The sequence below is a fragment of the Myotis myotis genome, unplaced genomic scaffold (genome assembly GCF_014108235.1).
Source record: "Myotis myotis isolate mMyoMyo1 unplaced genomic scaffold, mMyoMyo1.p scaffold_m19_p_9, whole genome shotgun sequence".
Lineage (NCBI taxonomy): Eukaryota > Metazoa > Chordata > Mammalia > Chiroptera > Vespertilionidae > Myotis > Myotis myotis.
Window position 1 is genome coordinate 82272607 of NW_023416401.1, and position 16625 is coordinate 82289231.

At 44.9% G+C, this 16625-nt stretch overlaps 1 protein-coding gene across 3 annotated transcripts; it reads left to right on the forward strand.

Moving 5' to 3' along the window:
• RNF114 (ring finger protein 114) lies at positions 1-15789 on the forward strand. Of its 3 annotated transcripts, none has more exons than XM_036322494.1 (7): positions 1-194; positions 3791-3941; positions 6779-6829; positions 6949-7055; positions 7432-7546; positions 11534-11641; positions 14000-15789. In XM_036322494.1, the coding sequence occupies exons 1-7, from the start codon at positions 58-60 to the stop codon at positions 14063-14065; spliced, it is 735 nt and encodes a 244-aa protein (XP_036178387.1). In that variant the 5' UTR covers positions 1-57; the 3' UTR covers positions 14066-15789. The 3 variants fall into 3 exon arrangements, with proteins under 3 accessions (XP_036178387.1, XP_036178389.1, XP_036178390.1); XM_036322497.1 differs by lacking the exon at positions 1-194 and adding an exon at positions 288-970; XM_036322496.1 differs by lacking the exon at positions 6779-6829 and having other exon boundaries at positions 4-194.
• The last annotated feature ends 836 nt before the right edge of the window (positions 15790-16625 follow it).

The following is a 16625-nucleotide window of genomic DNA, read 5'->3' on the forward strand; positions in this document are numbered from 1 at the left end:
CGCCCCCTCGGGCTCCTCCGTCTGGGCCGCCGTTAGGCTGCGCTTCGCGGCAGCAAGATGGCGGCGCAGCAGGACAGTGCGGGCGGTGCGCAGCTGGCGGGGCCCGCGGCGGAGGCCGACCCACTGGCCCGCTTTACGTGTCCCGTGTGCTTAGAGGTGTACGAGAAGCCGGTGCGGGTGCTCTGCGGACACGTGTAAGCGGCGAGCCCGGGCCTGTTCGGGGGGCGCCTGACGGGGCGGAGGGAATGGAGCCGAGGGGCGAGGCCCCAGCCGGGAGGGTCTCGGGCGGGGGTGGTCTCGGCCCGGCGCGGCCTCTCCGCGGGGCCCTCCGAAGACCCGTGGAAGTTGCCGGCTTCCTCCCAAGTGTCCCGCTTTTCCGACGAGCTCCTGTGTTCCGAGCGGCCTGTCGGCGCCTCTCACGCGGGACGGTGGCGCTAAACCCCGCCGTGGCTCTGGCCGCGAGAGCCACCGTTTCCCTGGGGTAGTGCGTGCGTCGCCCCTCGAGGGAGCACATCTGGCGTCATCACCCAGCTCTGCCCGGTAACGCCCAAGTGCCCTGAAGTTGGGGGAACTAAGCGAGGCTGCAGGAACAAAAGGGAAGCCACGCTGTCAGCCGGAGCGGTCCGCCTTCCCTGTGAAAGGGGCCGTCGGCCTTCCTCCCGACGCGGGGGCAGGTGTGCTGCGGGCTGTGGGGAGCGAAGCCTCCGTGGCCTGCGTGTTGCCGGGGGGCGTGGGGGCGGCTGACGGAGGTGCGTGTGGTGATGTCGGGACCGGTCCTGGGCTGCTGCGGCAGGTGTTTTGGGTTTGGCCGGGTTTGAATCTCAGCCTTGCTCCGTCCAACACCCAGACACCTGAACTGAAACCATTGGCCATCTCCTCCTTGCCCTCGAGGAATGGCGTTTTCTCCACGGCCTCCCTCGGTGTGCATCATGGCCGTCACCTGGGCACTGGCCTTGGGACCCCTTTACTGGTCAGTGGGCACTTGCTGGGCCTCGCGGGCATTATTTCTGCAGGCACCCCGCCGGGGAAGGGCTCCCCGGGCGCGCCGACGGCTTTTTGCTCCTTCGAGGCTCCAAGCTCTTTCTAGCTTTGGGCTGTTGTCGTTGCAGCTCATTTTGCCTGAAACTCCTCCTGTCCCATCTGCACCCCGGTCCCCGCCATCCCAGATCTTTTTCAGACTTCAAGTCCCAATGTGTTACCTCCATTGTCACCATCCCCATTTAATTGGCTCCCAGTTTCTTGCACCGAGCAAAATTTAGGGTCATGAGGGCAGTGACCATTTTTTTTCTGCCCCGTTTATATCCCCGGTGCCCAGCACAGTGAGCATCCATCTTCCAGTCTTAGGTTCAACAGACCAAAATATTTGTATGCCAGATGCTTGGGGCAGAGTAAGAATTAAGGTGATTCTGCCCTCAGAGTTCACAATCTGGCGAATAAATAAGTACCAGCAAATGTTCAGGCTATTGTGAAAATTCACTGTGCAATGGGAGGGTATTATAGGAATCACACTGAGGGTGGGAGGTGGTGGGGGTGGGGGTAATGGATGAATAAAGAAGCTTGACTTAGCAGAATTTGCCAACCGAAGAGCAACAGCCCTTGAGGTTTCCTTGAGCCAGATGAACCTTTCCTGGGTCAGAGGTCGGGGGACAGCACTGGGATTCAAACCTTGACTCTTCTATACTCGCCATACTACTTCTGCATGTTCATCCGATCAGAGTTGATTGAAAACAGATGCACCTCTCTGAGCCTCCCTTAAGGCCAGCCCAGTGCTCCTTTACTCCGCCTAATTGGTTTTTGATAACTTTTGTACTTGGAAACTTAAGCATCACTGTAGCTCTGGCTGGGTGTAGCATTAGATTTTTATAAAACTTTTATTTCAACCTCTAAATGACTGTCCTGCTTCAATCTAGTAGAATATACAGGTGGCTGGGTGCCCAGGAGAAAGGACTTGGTACATAGCATTGTAACAGAAGGGGTGGAGCATCTGAAAGGCTGAACTAGAAAAAGGCCAGATGTAGGAAATGGAAACTGAAAGCAGACTATTTTCTTAGCAGGCATTTATCATGGCCCCAAAGGTCTTCCTTTCTGCTTTTCGGACACCCCTCTGCATTTGGTGTCATCTTTGTATGGAACTCTGCATCCAGGTCTATGTGCCTTCTCATAAATTTAGGCCTCAGTTCAAATGTTACCTTCTTAATGAAGCTTTCTGTGATCCACCCCAGCTGATCTCATTGCTTTGTTTTATTTCCTTCGTGCATTTAATCACTATCTGAACCTAATATTTGTGTTTTTCTCCGCTCTGGAACACAGCAATTATGAGGATCGGGACTTAGTTTCGTTCAACATTGTGCCTTCGGTGGTGAATCACTAGACCCCTCACCTTCTCCCAGCCTGGTCTAGAATTTTGCCTAGCAGAATAACATCTAGCTTAGTGACAAAGGGGAAGAAAATTCTTAGAAACAGTAAAAAAAATTGTCAGATGTGCAGATTACCTTTGATTATACATTCTGCCTTAAACCTATTAGGTTGGGTATGTAGCTGGGCTATTTTCATGCCTTATTATCCATTCTTTCTGTGTACTTGATCTCAGCATCACCGCCTGTCCAGGCTTCAGGATAGAATCTTGGGCTCAGTGATTGAGCGACAATCTATGACCAGGAGGTTACGATTTGATTCCTGGTCAGGGCACTTGCCCGGTTGCGGGCTCCATCCCCAGTATGGGGTGTGCAGTAGGCAGCTGATCAATGATTCTCTCTCATCAATGTTTCTATCTCTCTCCCTCTCCCTTCCTCTCTGAAATCAATAAAGATACATGCCTAAAAATAAAATGTTTAAAAGAATATTTAAAACCAACAACTCTATTTTCTGTGATAGTCCCAGAGTTATTTTTCTAAAACGTGAATTTAGTCTTATTGATGCTTTGCTTTAAACATCTGCTTACGAGGAAAATGTTAGGCTTTTATTTCCCTAGCTGCATTATGAGTTTTTAAGTCTAAGGATCTGTGATATCCTCTTGTTCTGCCAGCTAAACTTTCTTTTAAGGCTCTTTTTGTAGATGCTGCCTCTGAAGTCTTCCCAGCCCTGTCCTTAGGTCACAACTAGTTGCTCTTGTATTTGTGTTCCCACAGTGCTTTGCATTCACCTCTGATGATAGTAGCTCCTGTTTGTGGTGCATTTCAAATGTGCTAGATACTGTACTAAGGTCTCCCAACATTCCTAGAGCTGAGTACTACTGTCTCCATTCCACAGAGGAAAAACCGAGATTCAGGAAACCCCTCAGTGTGCTGTGACACCTTTTGCCCTGTTTCACAGTAGTTTGCATTTGTTTTTGTTGCTGGACCTGTGTGTTCTTTGCAGGACCCATCCCCCCACCCTCATTTTTCTGGCATAGGGAGACGCAGGTTTTTTTGTTTGATTTTTGTTAATGCTCACATGAGGGTATTTTTTCCATTGCTTTTCAGAGAGAGTGAAGGGTGGGGGAGACAGAAACATCGATGTGAGAGAGACACAACTGGTTGCCTCCTGCCTGAGCCCCAGAGAGGGCAGGGGCGAACCTGCAACCCAGGTACATGCTCTTGATCAGGATTCGAACCCGAGACCCCTTGGTGCGCAGGCCAACGCTCTAAGGACTGAGCACACTGCCCACAGCAGGGGTACTTGGTATTTGAATCAGGAATAGGGAGGAAGTTGTCTTTAACCCATTATTCATTGAAGTCTTTTAAAAGTTTATCCATTTTGTTGTCTTGTCTTCACAATGCATGACTCAGGTTCTCTGTATGTCTTGTTCTAGCTTTTGCTCTGCATGCCTGCAGGAATGTCTGAAGCCGAAGAAGCCTGTCTGTGGGGTATGCCGCAGCCCTCTGGCACCTGGCGAACGAGCCGTGGAGCTCGAGCGGCAGATTGAGAGCACAGAGACTTCTTGCCATGGCTGCCGTAAAAATGTATGTGGAAGGAAAACGAGGAGTTGGTCTTTCTGTGATGAGATGGGGTAAAACGTAGAGCTGTTGCCTGTAGTTTCTGAAGGTGGAGCATGATGGATGACTAATAGCACATGTGCTTGCTGGTTATCTGTGGCAATGGTTGTGCTGTTTCATTTCGGTAACCTTATTGGGTTTTTGGGTTGTTTTTTTGTTTTAAGAATGGGCTTAGTAATTACATATTTTAGCTCTGAAAATCATAGAAATCAATTATCCCAGTTTTTCCCTATAAATGACTCATTTTTCCAAAGCATTATGCCCAATATTAATTAAAATATGACAAAAGGATATTTCTTAATGTCTTTTAATATAAAATAAAGTCAGTGACTCAAAAAAGTTATCTGCTTTAGTTAATTTGAGAGGAAATTTAAAAATCTATATCAGCACTGGTCAGTGTGGCTCAGTTGGAAAGTCGTCCCGTATACCAAAAGGTGGTGGGTTCTGTTCCCAGTAAGGGCACATACCCAGGTTGTGGGTTTGATCCTCAGTTAGGGCACATGTGGGAGGCAGCCAGGGATGTTTATCTCTCACATCGATGTTTCGCTTTCTCTCTGTCCCTTCCGCTCTCTAAAAATCAATTAAAAATGTATATAATTACAGATATAAAAATCAATTTTTAGCACCTGACAGGGAAAAGGTTACTATGAAATGTTTGATTATAATAGCAAGATCTAACATCTAAATGCACCCATGCTCTTTTGTGTAACCATATTAGAGTCAGATATATTTATTTTAACATCTGTTGTAACGAGAAATACTACTGTCTTGTTGTTTTCCAAGAGATATACACAGGCTTATTGGTTTTTAAATCATTATAATTTTGTTAATTCCAGACAGTACAAAAATCTCTATATATAAAGGGCTAATATGCTAAGTGTCCGACCATCCATCCAGTTGCTATGATGTGCACTGACCACCAGGGGGCAGATGCTCAACGCAGGAGCTGCCATGACGCACACTGGCCATTTACAGAGAAGTGGCGCTGCGGACCTAGCGCCCATAAAACAACACTTGGCTTACCCCAAGTGGGACACAGGCCCCATAGCGCAAAATGCGGCCAGTAGCCCAGCCCAGAAACCGTCGCTGTGGGGGCGCTGGGTAATGACGTCACATAGCAATGACTAGCCTCCTTGCAGTTTCTTCAGCCCAGGAACACAGCTTGCTTTATAGCCAGGTGCAAACATTTCACCCTTTAACCAAATGTCTGTGAAGCATTTTCCTGTGCCTCATCTCACTTGATCCTTACAGAAGTCCTGGAGTAGGTAGATAGGAGACTTGGTGGAATCCTGTTTTCTTTTCACTAGCTGGAAAACGGAGATTTAGAAACTTGACCCGACTGAAAAGAAGTAAGAAATAGTGTACCTTGAAAATGACTTCAGGTTTTCTCATTGTGCAGAATATAGTCAAACACTGCTGCAGTTAAATATTGTACCCTTTCTTCTTAAGTGATCTACAATAATAGCCTGCTTTGTGTTGATATTTACTGCTGTGTTGCTGACAGTTAACTGAAAGAGAAGTTGGGGTGCTTCACTGGGCTGGAAATAGTTTAGCTAAATCAGAAAGCAGGTCTAATTAAGCAAGTTTATTCTATATCTATAAAAGGCTAAGTTGACTCGAGCATGCGCCATACATATAAAGCTCAAACTGGTGCCAATTGCATGCATGTGTTTTCTGTCATTGTTGACCGTGAATTTGGTTGACACTTCTATTATAGAGAAAGGGCGAATAGCGATATTAAAATATTCTAGTTAATTTCCTTTCAACGTGAATGAATCCGTGCACCAGGCCTCTAGTATAAAATAATGTAGGCTTGTTCCCACTCCATAGCTTACCTCTTTAAAGTGGTTCAGTTTAGAAGACTGAAAAATATTTTCTACTCTTTGAAAAATACAGATGTAGGATTTTTACAAAATAGGATCATACTATAATATATATTTCGACAACTTTTTTTCACATTTAAAACAATTTTTCACCAAAGGACTGTTGGACATTCACATTAATGTCATTACTCTAACACCTTAGTTAAATAGCCATAGAATTCATATGCCTTTAGCACGAGGGGTACACAGTGGGTACAGTTCTGAATGAGGCTATTTCCCATTCCTTTTCATTGGGAGCTCTGGTTGCTAGCTTGAAGTCAAGTACTTTAGCGGGAGATAAGACAGAAGCATCATGGTAAACCAGAACTCAAATATTGAAGCTTTTTTTTCTTGTAGTTTCCTTTAATTTAAAAAATCAAGAAATGAAAATCATGCAAGCATAATGGGGTTTGGGGGGATTTTTCTATATGCTTTTTATTTTTCCCATTTTAAAGATTAGTGACAGTATTGTGGTATACCTCTAAAAATATTTTTTTTGCCCCCATATCTCCCCTCTTTCATCATTTCTTACACATTTTTTTTTTCTTTTCAGAACACCTGTCATGAAGCACTCTTTAGGTTTCCTTTTCTATAAAACCACTAGGTTTTATAGAAGAAATATAATTCAGATTTAGGGTTTTTTTGTAAAGATCATTTACCGTAATCTGTTGATTTGTACTTTAGCTAGAATTACTAGCCTTTATCCCTTTTACTTACATGGTCAATTTTCTTTGCTGCACAAAATGGAATGTAGTTCTTGGCTTATGTAAGCAGATGAATTTAAATTAGAGTATAGAAAACTTTAAAAACGTCACTTGGTTTGGAGTGTGTCTATAAGCAGAGAGCATGTGGTAAATAAAGCAGACCTCTAGGAGAATTAGTGAAGAGTGGAAGCAAATGTCCTGATTTGGTCAAATAAAACACTAATCTTGGTCTTAACAGGAACCCTGCAACAAACAGGGGTTCAGCCCCATCAGCACAGCCAGGAGACTGGTGAGATGTTTGCCAGGGTGGAATAGGTGTAGTTTTCATCTTGCCCTTGTTTGGGATAATGTTGGGCTTGGTACAGGGTTCTGACTAACTTGTGGCAACTCTGATTCTTTCTGTCCCAGTTCTTCCTATCTAAGATCCGGGCCCACGTGGCTACCTGTTCCAAATACCAGAATTACATCATGGAAGGTGTGAAGGCCACCACCAAGGATGTGTCCCTTCAGTCAAGGTAAATGACTCACATCACTCCCTTATGTCGAGGTCATCTTTTTTGTGAGTTTAATTGTCACACTGGACACTTTGCATGTTCGGGGTTGCGTTGTATGAGTTCTAGAAAGTGAAAGTATAATAGTTATGCTGACTAAAGCTGGTGCAAGTTTTTGTATGGGGGGTGGTGTGGAGAAGCACTCCCTGATGTTCACTTCAAATATTAGCTGTGCTGATGTTATTTTCAGAACATTTGACCTGACTCTGAAGTAATTATCACAATCCCTGTCATAAACCGTTCAGTGACCTTTGCTCCTTTTTCAAGTTAAAGTGGCTGAAGTTGCATGGAAATGTCCTCACAGAGGTGTTTTTCTTTTTCCCTGCCTTTCATCTTCCAGGAATGTCCCAAACCGTTACACCTTTCCTTGCCCTTACTGTCCCGAGAAGAACTTCGATCAAGAAGGACTTGTGGAACACTGCAAGTTATCCCATAGCACGGACACCAAATCTGTGGTAAGAGTAACTTTTTTTTTTTTTAATGGAAAAAAGTCAGACCTACAGAAAAAATTACAGGCATAGTATAGTAAACTCTTATGTATCCTTTACCTAGATTCTCAGATTAATAACATGTTACCATATTTGCTTAACTATACTTTCTATATACAAATTTTTTGCTTACTATTCAAGAATAAGTTACAGATATCATGTCCCTAAATACTTCAGCATATATCTCCTAAGAACATTTGCTTTAAAAAAATCACTTTTTTGTGTGTTTAATTGTCACACTCAGGAAATGTAGCTTTGAGACAATCTAATATCTGTTGAGGGATTCATGTTTACATTTTAGCAGTTGTAATGTTCTTCATGTCGGTCTTCCCTGTCCCCAAATCCCAGATCAGTGTGTTAGGTTTAGTTGTCATGTCTCTCTAGTCCTCAGCCATTCTTTGTCTTTCATGACCTTGCCATTTTTAAAGAGAACAGGCAAGTTTTGTAGAATGTCTTTCAGTTTGGGCTTGTCTGCTTCTTCATGATTAGATGCAGGGTTGCTCCATAAGTGATGTGTCCTCCAGATTCCACATCAGGGAGCAAGTGATATCTCTTGGTTCATTGCTGGTATCTTTAACTTACATCCCTTGGTGTCCACCACATTTCTCCTCTGTCAAGCTGCCATTTTCCTTTTAAGAGTAGCTTTTTCATAGTTGTGGAGAAAAAGAATTCAAGCTAAAATGATTAGGAAAATGCTTATCAGTCCTTTGACATTTAATTTAAATAACACAGATTGATGCTTCTTGTTTTGAAAAAACTGTTTGAATTTGGTCCATCTTCAGCAGTGCTGCCCCTCCCTCTTATTGTGATTGACAGACTAGTTCGTTTATTTACTTATTTATTTATTTACAGACTAGGTCTTAATACAACTTCCTCTATAGTTTGTTTCAATTTTCCCATTTATTTCAGACTGTTTCTCCCGAAATATATACCTAATTTTATGGGCAGTCTGCAGCTCCATTGCTGTAAAAAGTGAGGCACACACTAGAATTTTCATGAGTTTTGCTAATAGGAGTAGGCCTTGTGGCATTCTTTATTTCTCTGTTGGAAATCTTAAGATCCAGTTGGCCTTTTCAGGAATATCTTAAATCTCCTCTTGACTTTATTGAACTCTTTGTCAAGTCCAAATTCTGGTCAGTGCAGCCACTTTCCTACACTAGACTCCCAGGATTCTTAACGGTGTGCTGCAACAGATTCTACCAGTGAACACCCTCTCCATCTGCTTATCCCTGCTCTCCAAACTAGGGGAGTGGGCTGGCTTGTCCCATCGAGCATCCCATTTTCAGGACCCTGTTACTGCTAGGCAGGCACAGTCTGTAGTGGCTATTCTCTGCATTAAGTTCCTGGCATAAGCTGCCCTGATCTTAACTAAGTTCAAAGTATCAGGTGTGTATTCTTTCTTCTATCTCAGGTGGTCTGTGATCTACCTCTGAAGTCACAGACTGGCAGCCTATGGGTTCTCTCTGGCCCATACACATTTTAATTCCCTTAACTTTTAAAAATGCTTCCTGCCCTAACCGATTTGACTCAGTGGATAGAGCATCAGCCCTCGGATTGAAGGGTCCCGGGTTCGATTCCAGTCAAGGGCGTGTGCCTTAGTTGCAGGCTTGATCCCTGGCCCTGCTGGGGGAGGCAGCCAATCAGTGTGTCTCTATCGCATCGATGCTGCTCTCTCTATGTCTCTCACCCTCCCTTCCACTCTCTAAAAATCAGTGGAACAATATCCTCAGATGAGGATTAACAAAATAATAAAAATAAAAATGCTGCCCAAGCCTGTTTGGCTCAGTGGATAGATTGTTGGCCTGCGGACTGAAGGGTCTTAGGTTCGATTCTGGTCAAGGGCACATGCCCAGGTTGCAGGCTCGATCCCCAGTAGGGGGCATGCAGGAGGCAGCCAATGAATGATTCATCATTGATGTTTCTATCTCTCCCTCTCCCTTCCTCTCTGAAATAAATAAAAATAAATTTAAAAAAGAATAAATTGATTCTTTAAAAACACACACACACACACACAAAAACCTTCTAATTTTTTAAAAATGAAAAGAAATAATAAATATAAAAATAAAAATGCTGCCCTAGCCAGTTTGGCTCAGTGGATAGAGCATTGGCCTGCGGACTGAAGGGTCCCAGGTTTGATTCCAGTCAAGGGCATTTGCCTTGGTTGCGGGCACATCCCCAGTGGGGGTTGTGCAGGAGGCAGCTGATCGATGTTTCTCTCTCATCGATGTTTCTAACTCTCTATCCCTCTCCCTTCCTCTCTGTAAAAAAATCAATAAAATACATATATTTTAAAAATGCTTCCTTTTTTGCCTGGCTGGTGTTGCTCAGTGGTTGAACATCAACCTATGAACCAAGAGGTCACGATTCGATTCCCAGTCAGGGCGCATGCCTGGGTTGCAGGCTTGATCCTCAGTAGGGGGTGTCCATGAGGCAGCCAGTCAATGATTCTCTCTCATCATTGATGTTTCTGTCCCTCTCTTCCTCTCCCTGAAATCAATAAAAACGTATTTTTTAAAAATGCTTCCTTTTTGCTGAAATAAGTATGCCAAACTTAAATCTAGGTGTTGGGAGTAAGGGCTGGTTCATCAACCTATCATCTGCTTTTCTGTAGGTTTGAAGTTTTTCATAGTAAATTTTAAAAGGCTGACATAAAATTTTAACATATCTTTGCCTGTTTATGTCTGTCTGTAAAATAAAGTCTTAGCTGTGGATTGATTTGGTTGCGGGTTAAGTGTATTCATAATTTTGATCAGTATTGCTGAAATACTCTGGTTTCTGGTACTACAACCTAATTTCTCTCTTTTCTCCCCTCCTTTGGCTTCTTGAAATTCATGTGATCATTTTGTCTCTGTTGAAGCCTCTCTTTCTTCAGCCCTTGGCCCTCTGTCCCATCTCTCTCCCTCTACAGAACTCCTTAACTGTCAGTATTCCAGCACTTCCTTTTGGGAGCTCCTCCTCTTCTGGCCCTCGTCCTGACTCATGCCCCAGCTGCCTGCCTCACTCTGGCCACTCAAGGAGTCTTCCTCCATTTCAGATTCATCTCTTGCCTACCCCCTTTGTCACCATATCTTCCTGGTAAATGGTGGGGTTCCATCCCTAAGCCAGATGCGTTTGCCTGCTTCTGCCCCTCCACAGCTTCCCTCTGCCCATTTCCATGAATTGTCCATTCTAGCTGCACTGATTGTCTGGCTGTTTGCCTATAATGCTGCCTCTTGGCCTTTTCTCCTTGCTACCACTGGCCCTCTTCTGGAACACCCTTTCATGTGCTCTTTGGTTTTCCCAATGCCTCCCAGTCTTCAAAACCCAAATCAACTGCTTGTATGAGGACTTTTCAGCCTGAGCCCCCTCATCTGACCATTTACTCTGTGAAAACAGAACGTAAAGCTGTGTTTTAACTTCCTTGGGACATTGCTCATCTGTCATTTTTTGTTTTTTTTTGTGTCTTGAATCATTTTGTATGAAGGGTGGAAGGCCATAGTCTAGACCAGCCGTGGGCAAACTACGGCCCGCGGGCCGGATTCGGCCCGTTTGAAATGAATAAAACTATTGAAATAAAAGACCATACCCTTTTATGTAATGATGTTTACTTTGAATTTATATTAGTTCACACAAACACTCCATCCATGCTTTTGTTCCGGCCCTCCGGTCCAGTTTAAGAACCCATTGTGGCCCTCGAGTCAAAAAGTTTGCCCACCCCTGGTCTAGACCCCCACTGGGCTGACACATTGTTCTAACCACAGTAGGAGATAAGAAAAGGGTAGTATCATGGCTTAAGCCTTTACCCACCCCCGAGTATTATTTGACTTATATCAGTGTACACACAAGGGAGTGGCCTGGCCCTGGACTGGTGTGTCAGGGAAGCTGTCCTGGGAGCGTGGGGTTCAGACACGAGCCACAGAGAGTGGACATCAGCTCAGACATCAGGGGCCTAAGACCATGCTTCTTTGTTGAAAGGTTTGTCCAATATGTGCTTCAATGCCCTGGGGAGACCCCAACTACCGCAGCACTAACTTCATCGAGCACATCCAGCGGCGGCACCAGTTTTCTTACGACACCTTTGTGGTAAGTGGAGCCCGCGCTCTGATCCCTTCCACCCCCATTTTACCTGGAGAACCTTGGGCCCTATTGTTGAGCTGTGTCACTGATGCTATAGGTTCCCTGGAATGTAGCCGTGTGGTCTGAGCCAGATGAGTGACGACAGCCTTTCTTGAATGACACTGAAGATGAACTGGCCAGCCCAGCCGGTGTGGCTTGGTGGTTGAGCGTCAACCTATGAACCAGAAGTCATGGTTCGATTCCCAGTCAGGGCACATGCCCGGGTTGCAGGCTCGATCCCTCATGGTGCACGTGCAGGAGGCAGCCAATCAGTGATTCTCATCACTGATGTTTCTGTCTCCTTCTCCCTTCCTCTCTGAAATCAGTAAAAATAAAAATATGAATTGGCCAGCTATCTAGACTGAGACATGGTGACAAATTGCTCCTAGGGTGTTTGTTTGTTTGTTTGTTTTGCCACCATCCTCTCCATCCCTTTGGTGTGTGTAGTTTCTACCTGTTACAGAACCTGGTTTGAGATTTTTTGGGGGGTTATTTTTGTTCTTTGTTTTTTATTTCAGACAGGGGGAGAGAGAGAGAACATCAATGATGAGAGAGAATCGTTGATCAGCTGCCTCCTGCACGCCCCACACTGGGGATCAAGCCCACAACCTGGGCATGTGCCCCCAACCAGAATCAAACCCAGGACTGTTCAATCCACAGGCCAATACTCTATCCACTAAGCCAAACTAGCTAGAGATTTTTTAGTTTGTTTTTTAATTTTTCTTTTTTTATTGAGAGGAATGGAGAGGAAGAGAGAGCTAGAACATCAATGATGAAAATCATTGATTGGCTGCCTCTTGCATGCCCCACACTGGGGATCGAACATGCAACCTGGGCATGTGCCCTGACTGGGAATCGAAATGTGACCTCCTGGTTCATAGCTCGACACTTAACCACTGAGCCATGTCGGCTGGGCTGGTTTGGGATTCTTAGCTTAGATGCCCATGGGGCCAGGCAAGTAATGGAAATGGTCCCTATCGGATTTTCAGGCTAGACTGCCTGTGGCGCGTTATGCTGCAGTCAGCTCCAGCTGGTCCTTGTCATGTGTAAGTACAGGCACAGTATTGCCCGTTTCCTCTGCCAATACCAACTCCAGGAAGCTGGAAATGCAGAATGTCATATATCGTCTTGCATATTTATTTTTAACGTACTTCAGGTCAAACAAAGCATATCCACTGGCCAGATGTGGTCATTAGATTTGTGTCCTTTCGCTAGAGCTGAGTGATTTTGAAGGACACACTGTTGACTTGGCAGTATAGTGATAGATAAATTTGGCCAATGGCTTGGAATAAACCTTTTATTTATACATGTAAATGTCAAGTTAGAATTTTGTAGTAGTCAGTCTTTTTTTTTTTAATATATATTTTTATTGATTTCAGAGAGGAAGGGAGAGAGAGATATAGAACATCAGTCATAAGAGAGACTCATTGATATTGATCAGCTGCCTCCTGCACGCCCCCTACTGGGGGTTGAGCATCTGCCCTGACCAGGAATCTAACTGTGACCTCCAGGTTCATAGGTCAATGCTCAACCACTGAACCGCACCAGCCAGGCAGTAGTCAGTCTTAATGGCTGTATTTCAAGACCTGAGAAGGAAAGCATGACTTTTTACTGAGTTGTTGTAAAGAGTATTCATGGTCTGATACGTATCTGAAACTCAGACTTGAAAATAACTGTCCTTTTTGTTAATGCCATAAAGATGAATATAATGCCCAAGTAGAAACTTTGCCTCGTTGAGTTAGAAAGGCTGGTTTTTACCGTGGCCAGTTCAGTGGTTAGAGCATTGGTCCATGCACCCAAGGATCACAGGTTTGATTCCAGGTCAAGGGCATGTACCTGGGATGCAAGTTCCATCCCTGGTCCCGATCAGGGCATATGCGGGAGGCAACCAATCAATGTGAGGTGTCTCTCTCACATTGATGTTTCTCTCCCTCCCTGCTGCCTTCTACTCTAAGAAAAAATCAATGGAAAAAAAATATTGTCAGGTGAGAATTATAAAAAAAAAAGTAAAGAAAGGCTAGTTTCACTACAGTACACTCCACATATGAGTAGTGGTCTGTGTCAGGTTCATCTGGGTGCTCACTAGTCCTCAGTATCCCCATTTGAGAGAGCCACATTGTTTTAATCATCAGGATGACGCAGCAGAGGCACAGAGAAATCAAGCAGTCAGTCTAGACTTCCATGGCTAGCATTGCCAACCATGGAGCTGGGAGCTGGTCCCTGGCAGCCTTCTCCAGGGCCCTGTGCTCAGCTCTCCTGCTTCTACTGAAAGTGAGTCCTTGCAACTGCAAACAAGTGCTGAGGTTGTGTCTGCTTTGCCCCTAGGATTACGATGTTGATGAAGAGGACATGATGAATCAGGTGTTGCAACGCTCCATCATCGATCAGTGAGCAAGGCTTCTACTGTCCGTCTCGAGTTCCAGAGCTTCCATTACATGTTATGTGTGAATTTTTAAATATACAATAGACCTGGACGTGGTGTTAGGACAAGGTCACTTCTAACGGGGAAGCAGGTTCCCAGGTCAGAGCCCTCCTTTCCTTTGGGCTCTTCCCCTACAGTTAACCGGTTTGTCACATCTTGTCTTTGATTGCTCCTCGGCTACTTCCTGGGGTTTCTGCTGCTTCTTCCCGAAGAAAACCCAGCCTCTCCACCTGCCCTTGTTTCACTCTTGTTCCTCTCACCCAGCATTCCTCTCTCAGGTCCTCCAAGCCAGCCAGGACCTTTTGTGGGTCATGAATAGCACAAATGAGATAAGTGTCTCCTCTCCTCGTCCCTGAGGTGTGTGAGCTCTGGCAGCAGTGCATCTGATCACTGGGGAACTCCTGTGCTGAGGAAGTTCCTGCTAGTTGGTCCTTGCAACAGCTGCCAGAGCTGGAGTTACCTCCCAGGAAACCTTTTAGAAGTCCTGCTGGGGTGAATGTTCTGGGTTTAGCATGGTCTGATGCTGGAAGTTTTGATCAGTGATATTTTGCTGCCACTCCTGCACACCCTTAGAATGTACTGGTTCAGTCTTAAATGCCTGCATGGTGCCTTTTTAGGATAAGGTGTAACCACATGTTTTTAGTGGAAATAAGTGTTTCTAGGTTAGAAACTTAGGTTAAACTCCATTTCTCCATAAGTGGGGAGGAAGGTCGGCTAAGAGAGATAGGAGGACCATAGCTCTTTGCTTATGATTTTCAAACTAATAAGGTATTTTCAAATGACTGGTCATGTTTACTTTTCTATTTGGGACCCTGCTTACATTCTTGTCCTTGAGGTACAAGAAGGAGGAGTCCTCAAGTGAATAAAGAAAGAAGAGGTTTGGGGCCCGAGTGGATACCAGTTCCTTTATCTTTTGTTAATTTAGATTAAACTGAGCATTGCTTTTCTATCAGTGGGAGGTGATAGGAAATCTAATATCACAGCCTGCCGTCTCTTCTGATAAGACACTTCAAAGGCACAACATCTCCTGTGAGCAGTTGTTCATGGAAACGGTCTCCTGGAAATTTGCTTTGGTAGCAGCTCAAGAAGCTTGAAGTTCAACATGTTTCACGATATTAATAAACACAGGGCTAAGAGCTGGCAGTCAAATCCACAGGAGCAGAACCTCTGATCGACCAAACGACATCTAGATCTAGGTTTGCGTTTTCATGTCAGCCCTCTCTAATCTGATAGGAAAATTACTTCTGGTCATTGACCGAGGTTGCAAGTGACAGGGCTTTGGGCCTGTGCCCTGCTGCTACGGGGCTCTCCTTACCTGCCAGTAAGAACTTTGGATGCCTAGTAACCAGCAAAGACAGGGCCCTTTGGGGCAAAATAATATTTTCTATTGTGCTGTTGCTTGGGAGGCCCAGATGTTAAGCTCAGCTTCCTCACTGTAGTTTTTGGAAAGAGTTCACTCAGACCTCCCTCAATTGAGATCATCTCGGTCTAAGTTTAAAGGGAAGTTTGAGTAAAACCTTCATTTGAGGGACTGAAGAGAAAGTGTCCGTCTCACTGGAGGTACCAAGAAACTGCTTTCCTTGTATTAAGTGCACTTCATGTATTTCTAATAAGATGACTTTCCAGAAAGTGAAATTTGTTACGTTCTGGCTTTTAAAAGGTGAAATATAAATAAATTTCATAATTTATCCAACCGGTCAGCTTCAGAGCTTGTTTTCAATGCTGCCACCTGCTGAAGTCTGGGCCTGGGCGCCTCTAGAAGGTTGTTGCTCTTTCTGAGAGGAAGTTCCTGTCTGTCACAAGTGAGTCCCACTGACTCTGATCTCAGCTCTGACACTTCACCAGCTGAGCCTCGCTGGGCCGGTCCTCTGGAAAGTGAGCGCACCCCCACTTCTCACAGTTGGGAGGTCCAGTGAGGTGAGGAGTGACTGCTCCACGAAACAAGGCTTTATGCACGGGCTTCAGCTCCGTTCAGGTGACTGAGCAGCAGCCCCGAGACATGGTAGTAAAGGTTTCACACGTCAGGATCTGAGGTCCTGACGCTTAAAGTTCTGCACTCCTCTGCTGGCTGCGGGACATCTGGCAAACACTTTCCCTCTCTGTTTCCCTAGGATAAAAAGTGTTTTGGAGAAGTTGAGCTTTTACTATTACAGATGAAATACTCAAATTTTACTTAATTACATATATATATTTAAAACACTTAGAGATGGCTGGGTTAGCTATCACTAAACCCGGCAGAACATTAGTCCTCCAGCTCCATCTTGAGCATATGCAGTGCTCCTGACCTCCCTCTTTTTTTTTTCTCCTTTTTTTAAAATATACTTTTATTGATAGGGAGAGAGAGAGAGAAACATCAGTGATGAGAGAGAACCATTGATGAGCTGCCCCCTGCACGCCCCACACTGGAGATTAAGTCTGCAACATGGACATGTGCCCTGACCGGGAATTGAACCTTGAGCTCCTGGTTCATAGGTTGATGCTCAACTACTGAGCCACACTACTGGGCTCTCCCTCCTTTTAAAAGCAGTT

Coding starts and splice junctions, on each gene's coding strand:
- RNF114 (XM_036322494.1), top strand. CDS start 58: ATGGCGGCGCAGCAGGACAGTGCGGGCGGTGCGCAGCTGGCGGGGCCC. Junction 3,942..6,778: donor GCCATGGCTGCCGTAAAAAT/GTATGTGGAAGG, acceptor TGGTCTTAACAG/GAACCCTGCAACAAACAGGG. Junction 7,547..11,533: donor GCACGGACACCAAATCTGTG/GTAAGAGTAACT, acceptor CTTTGTTGAAAG/GTTTGTCCAATATGTGCTTC.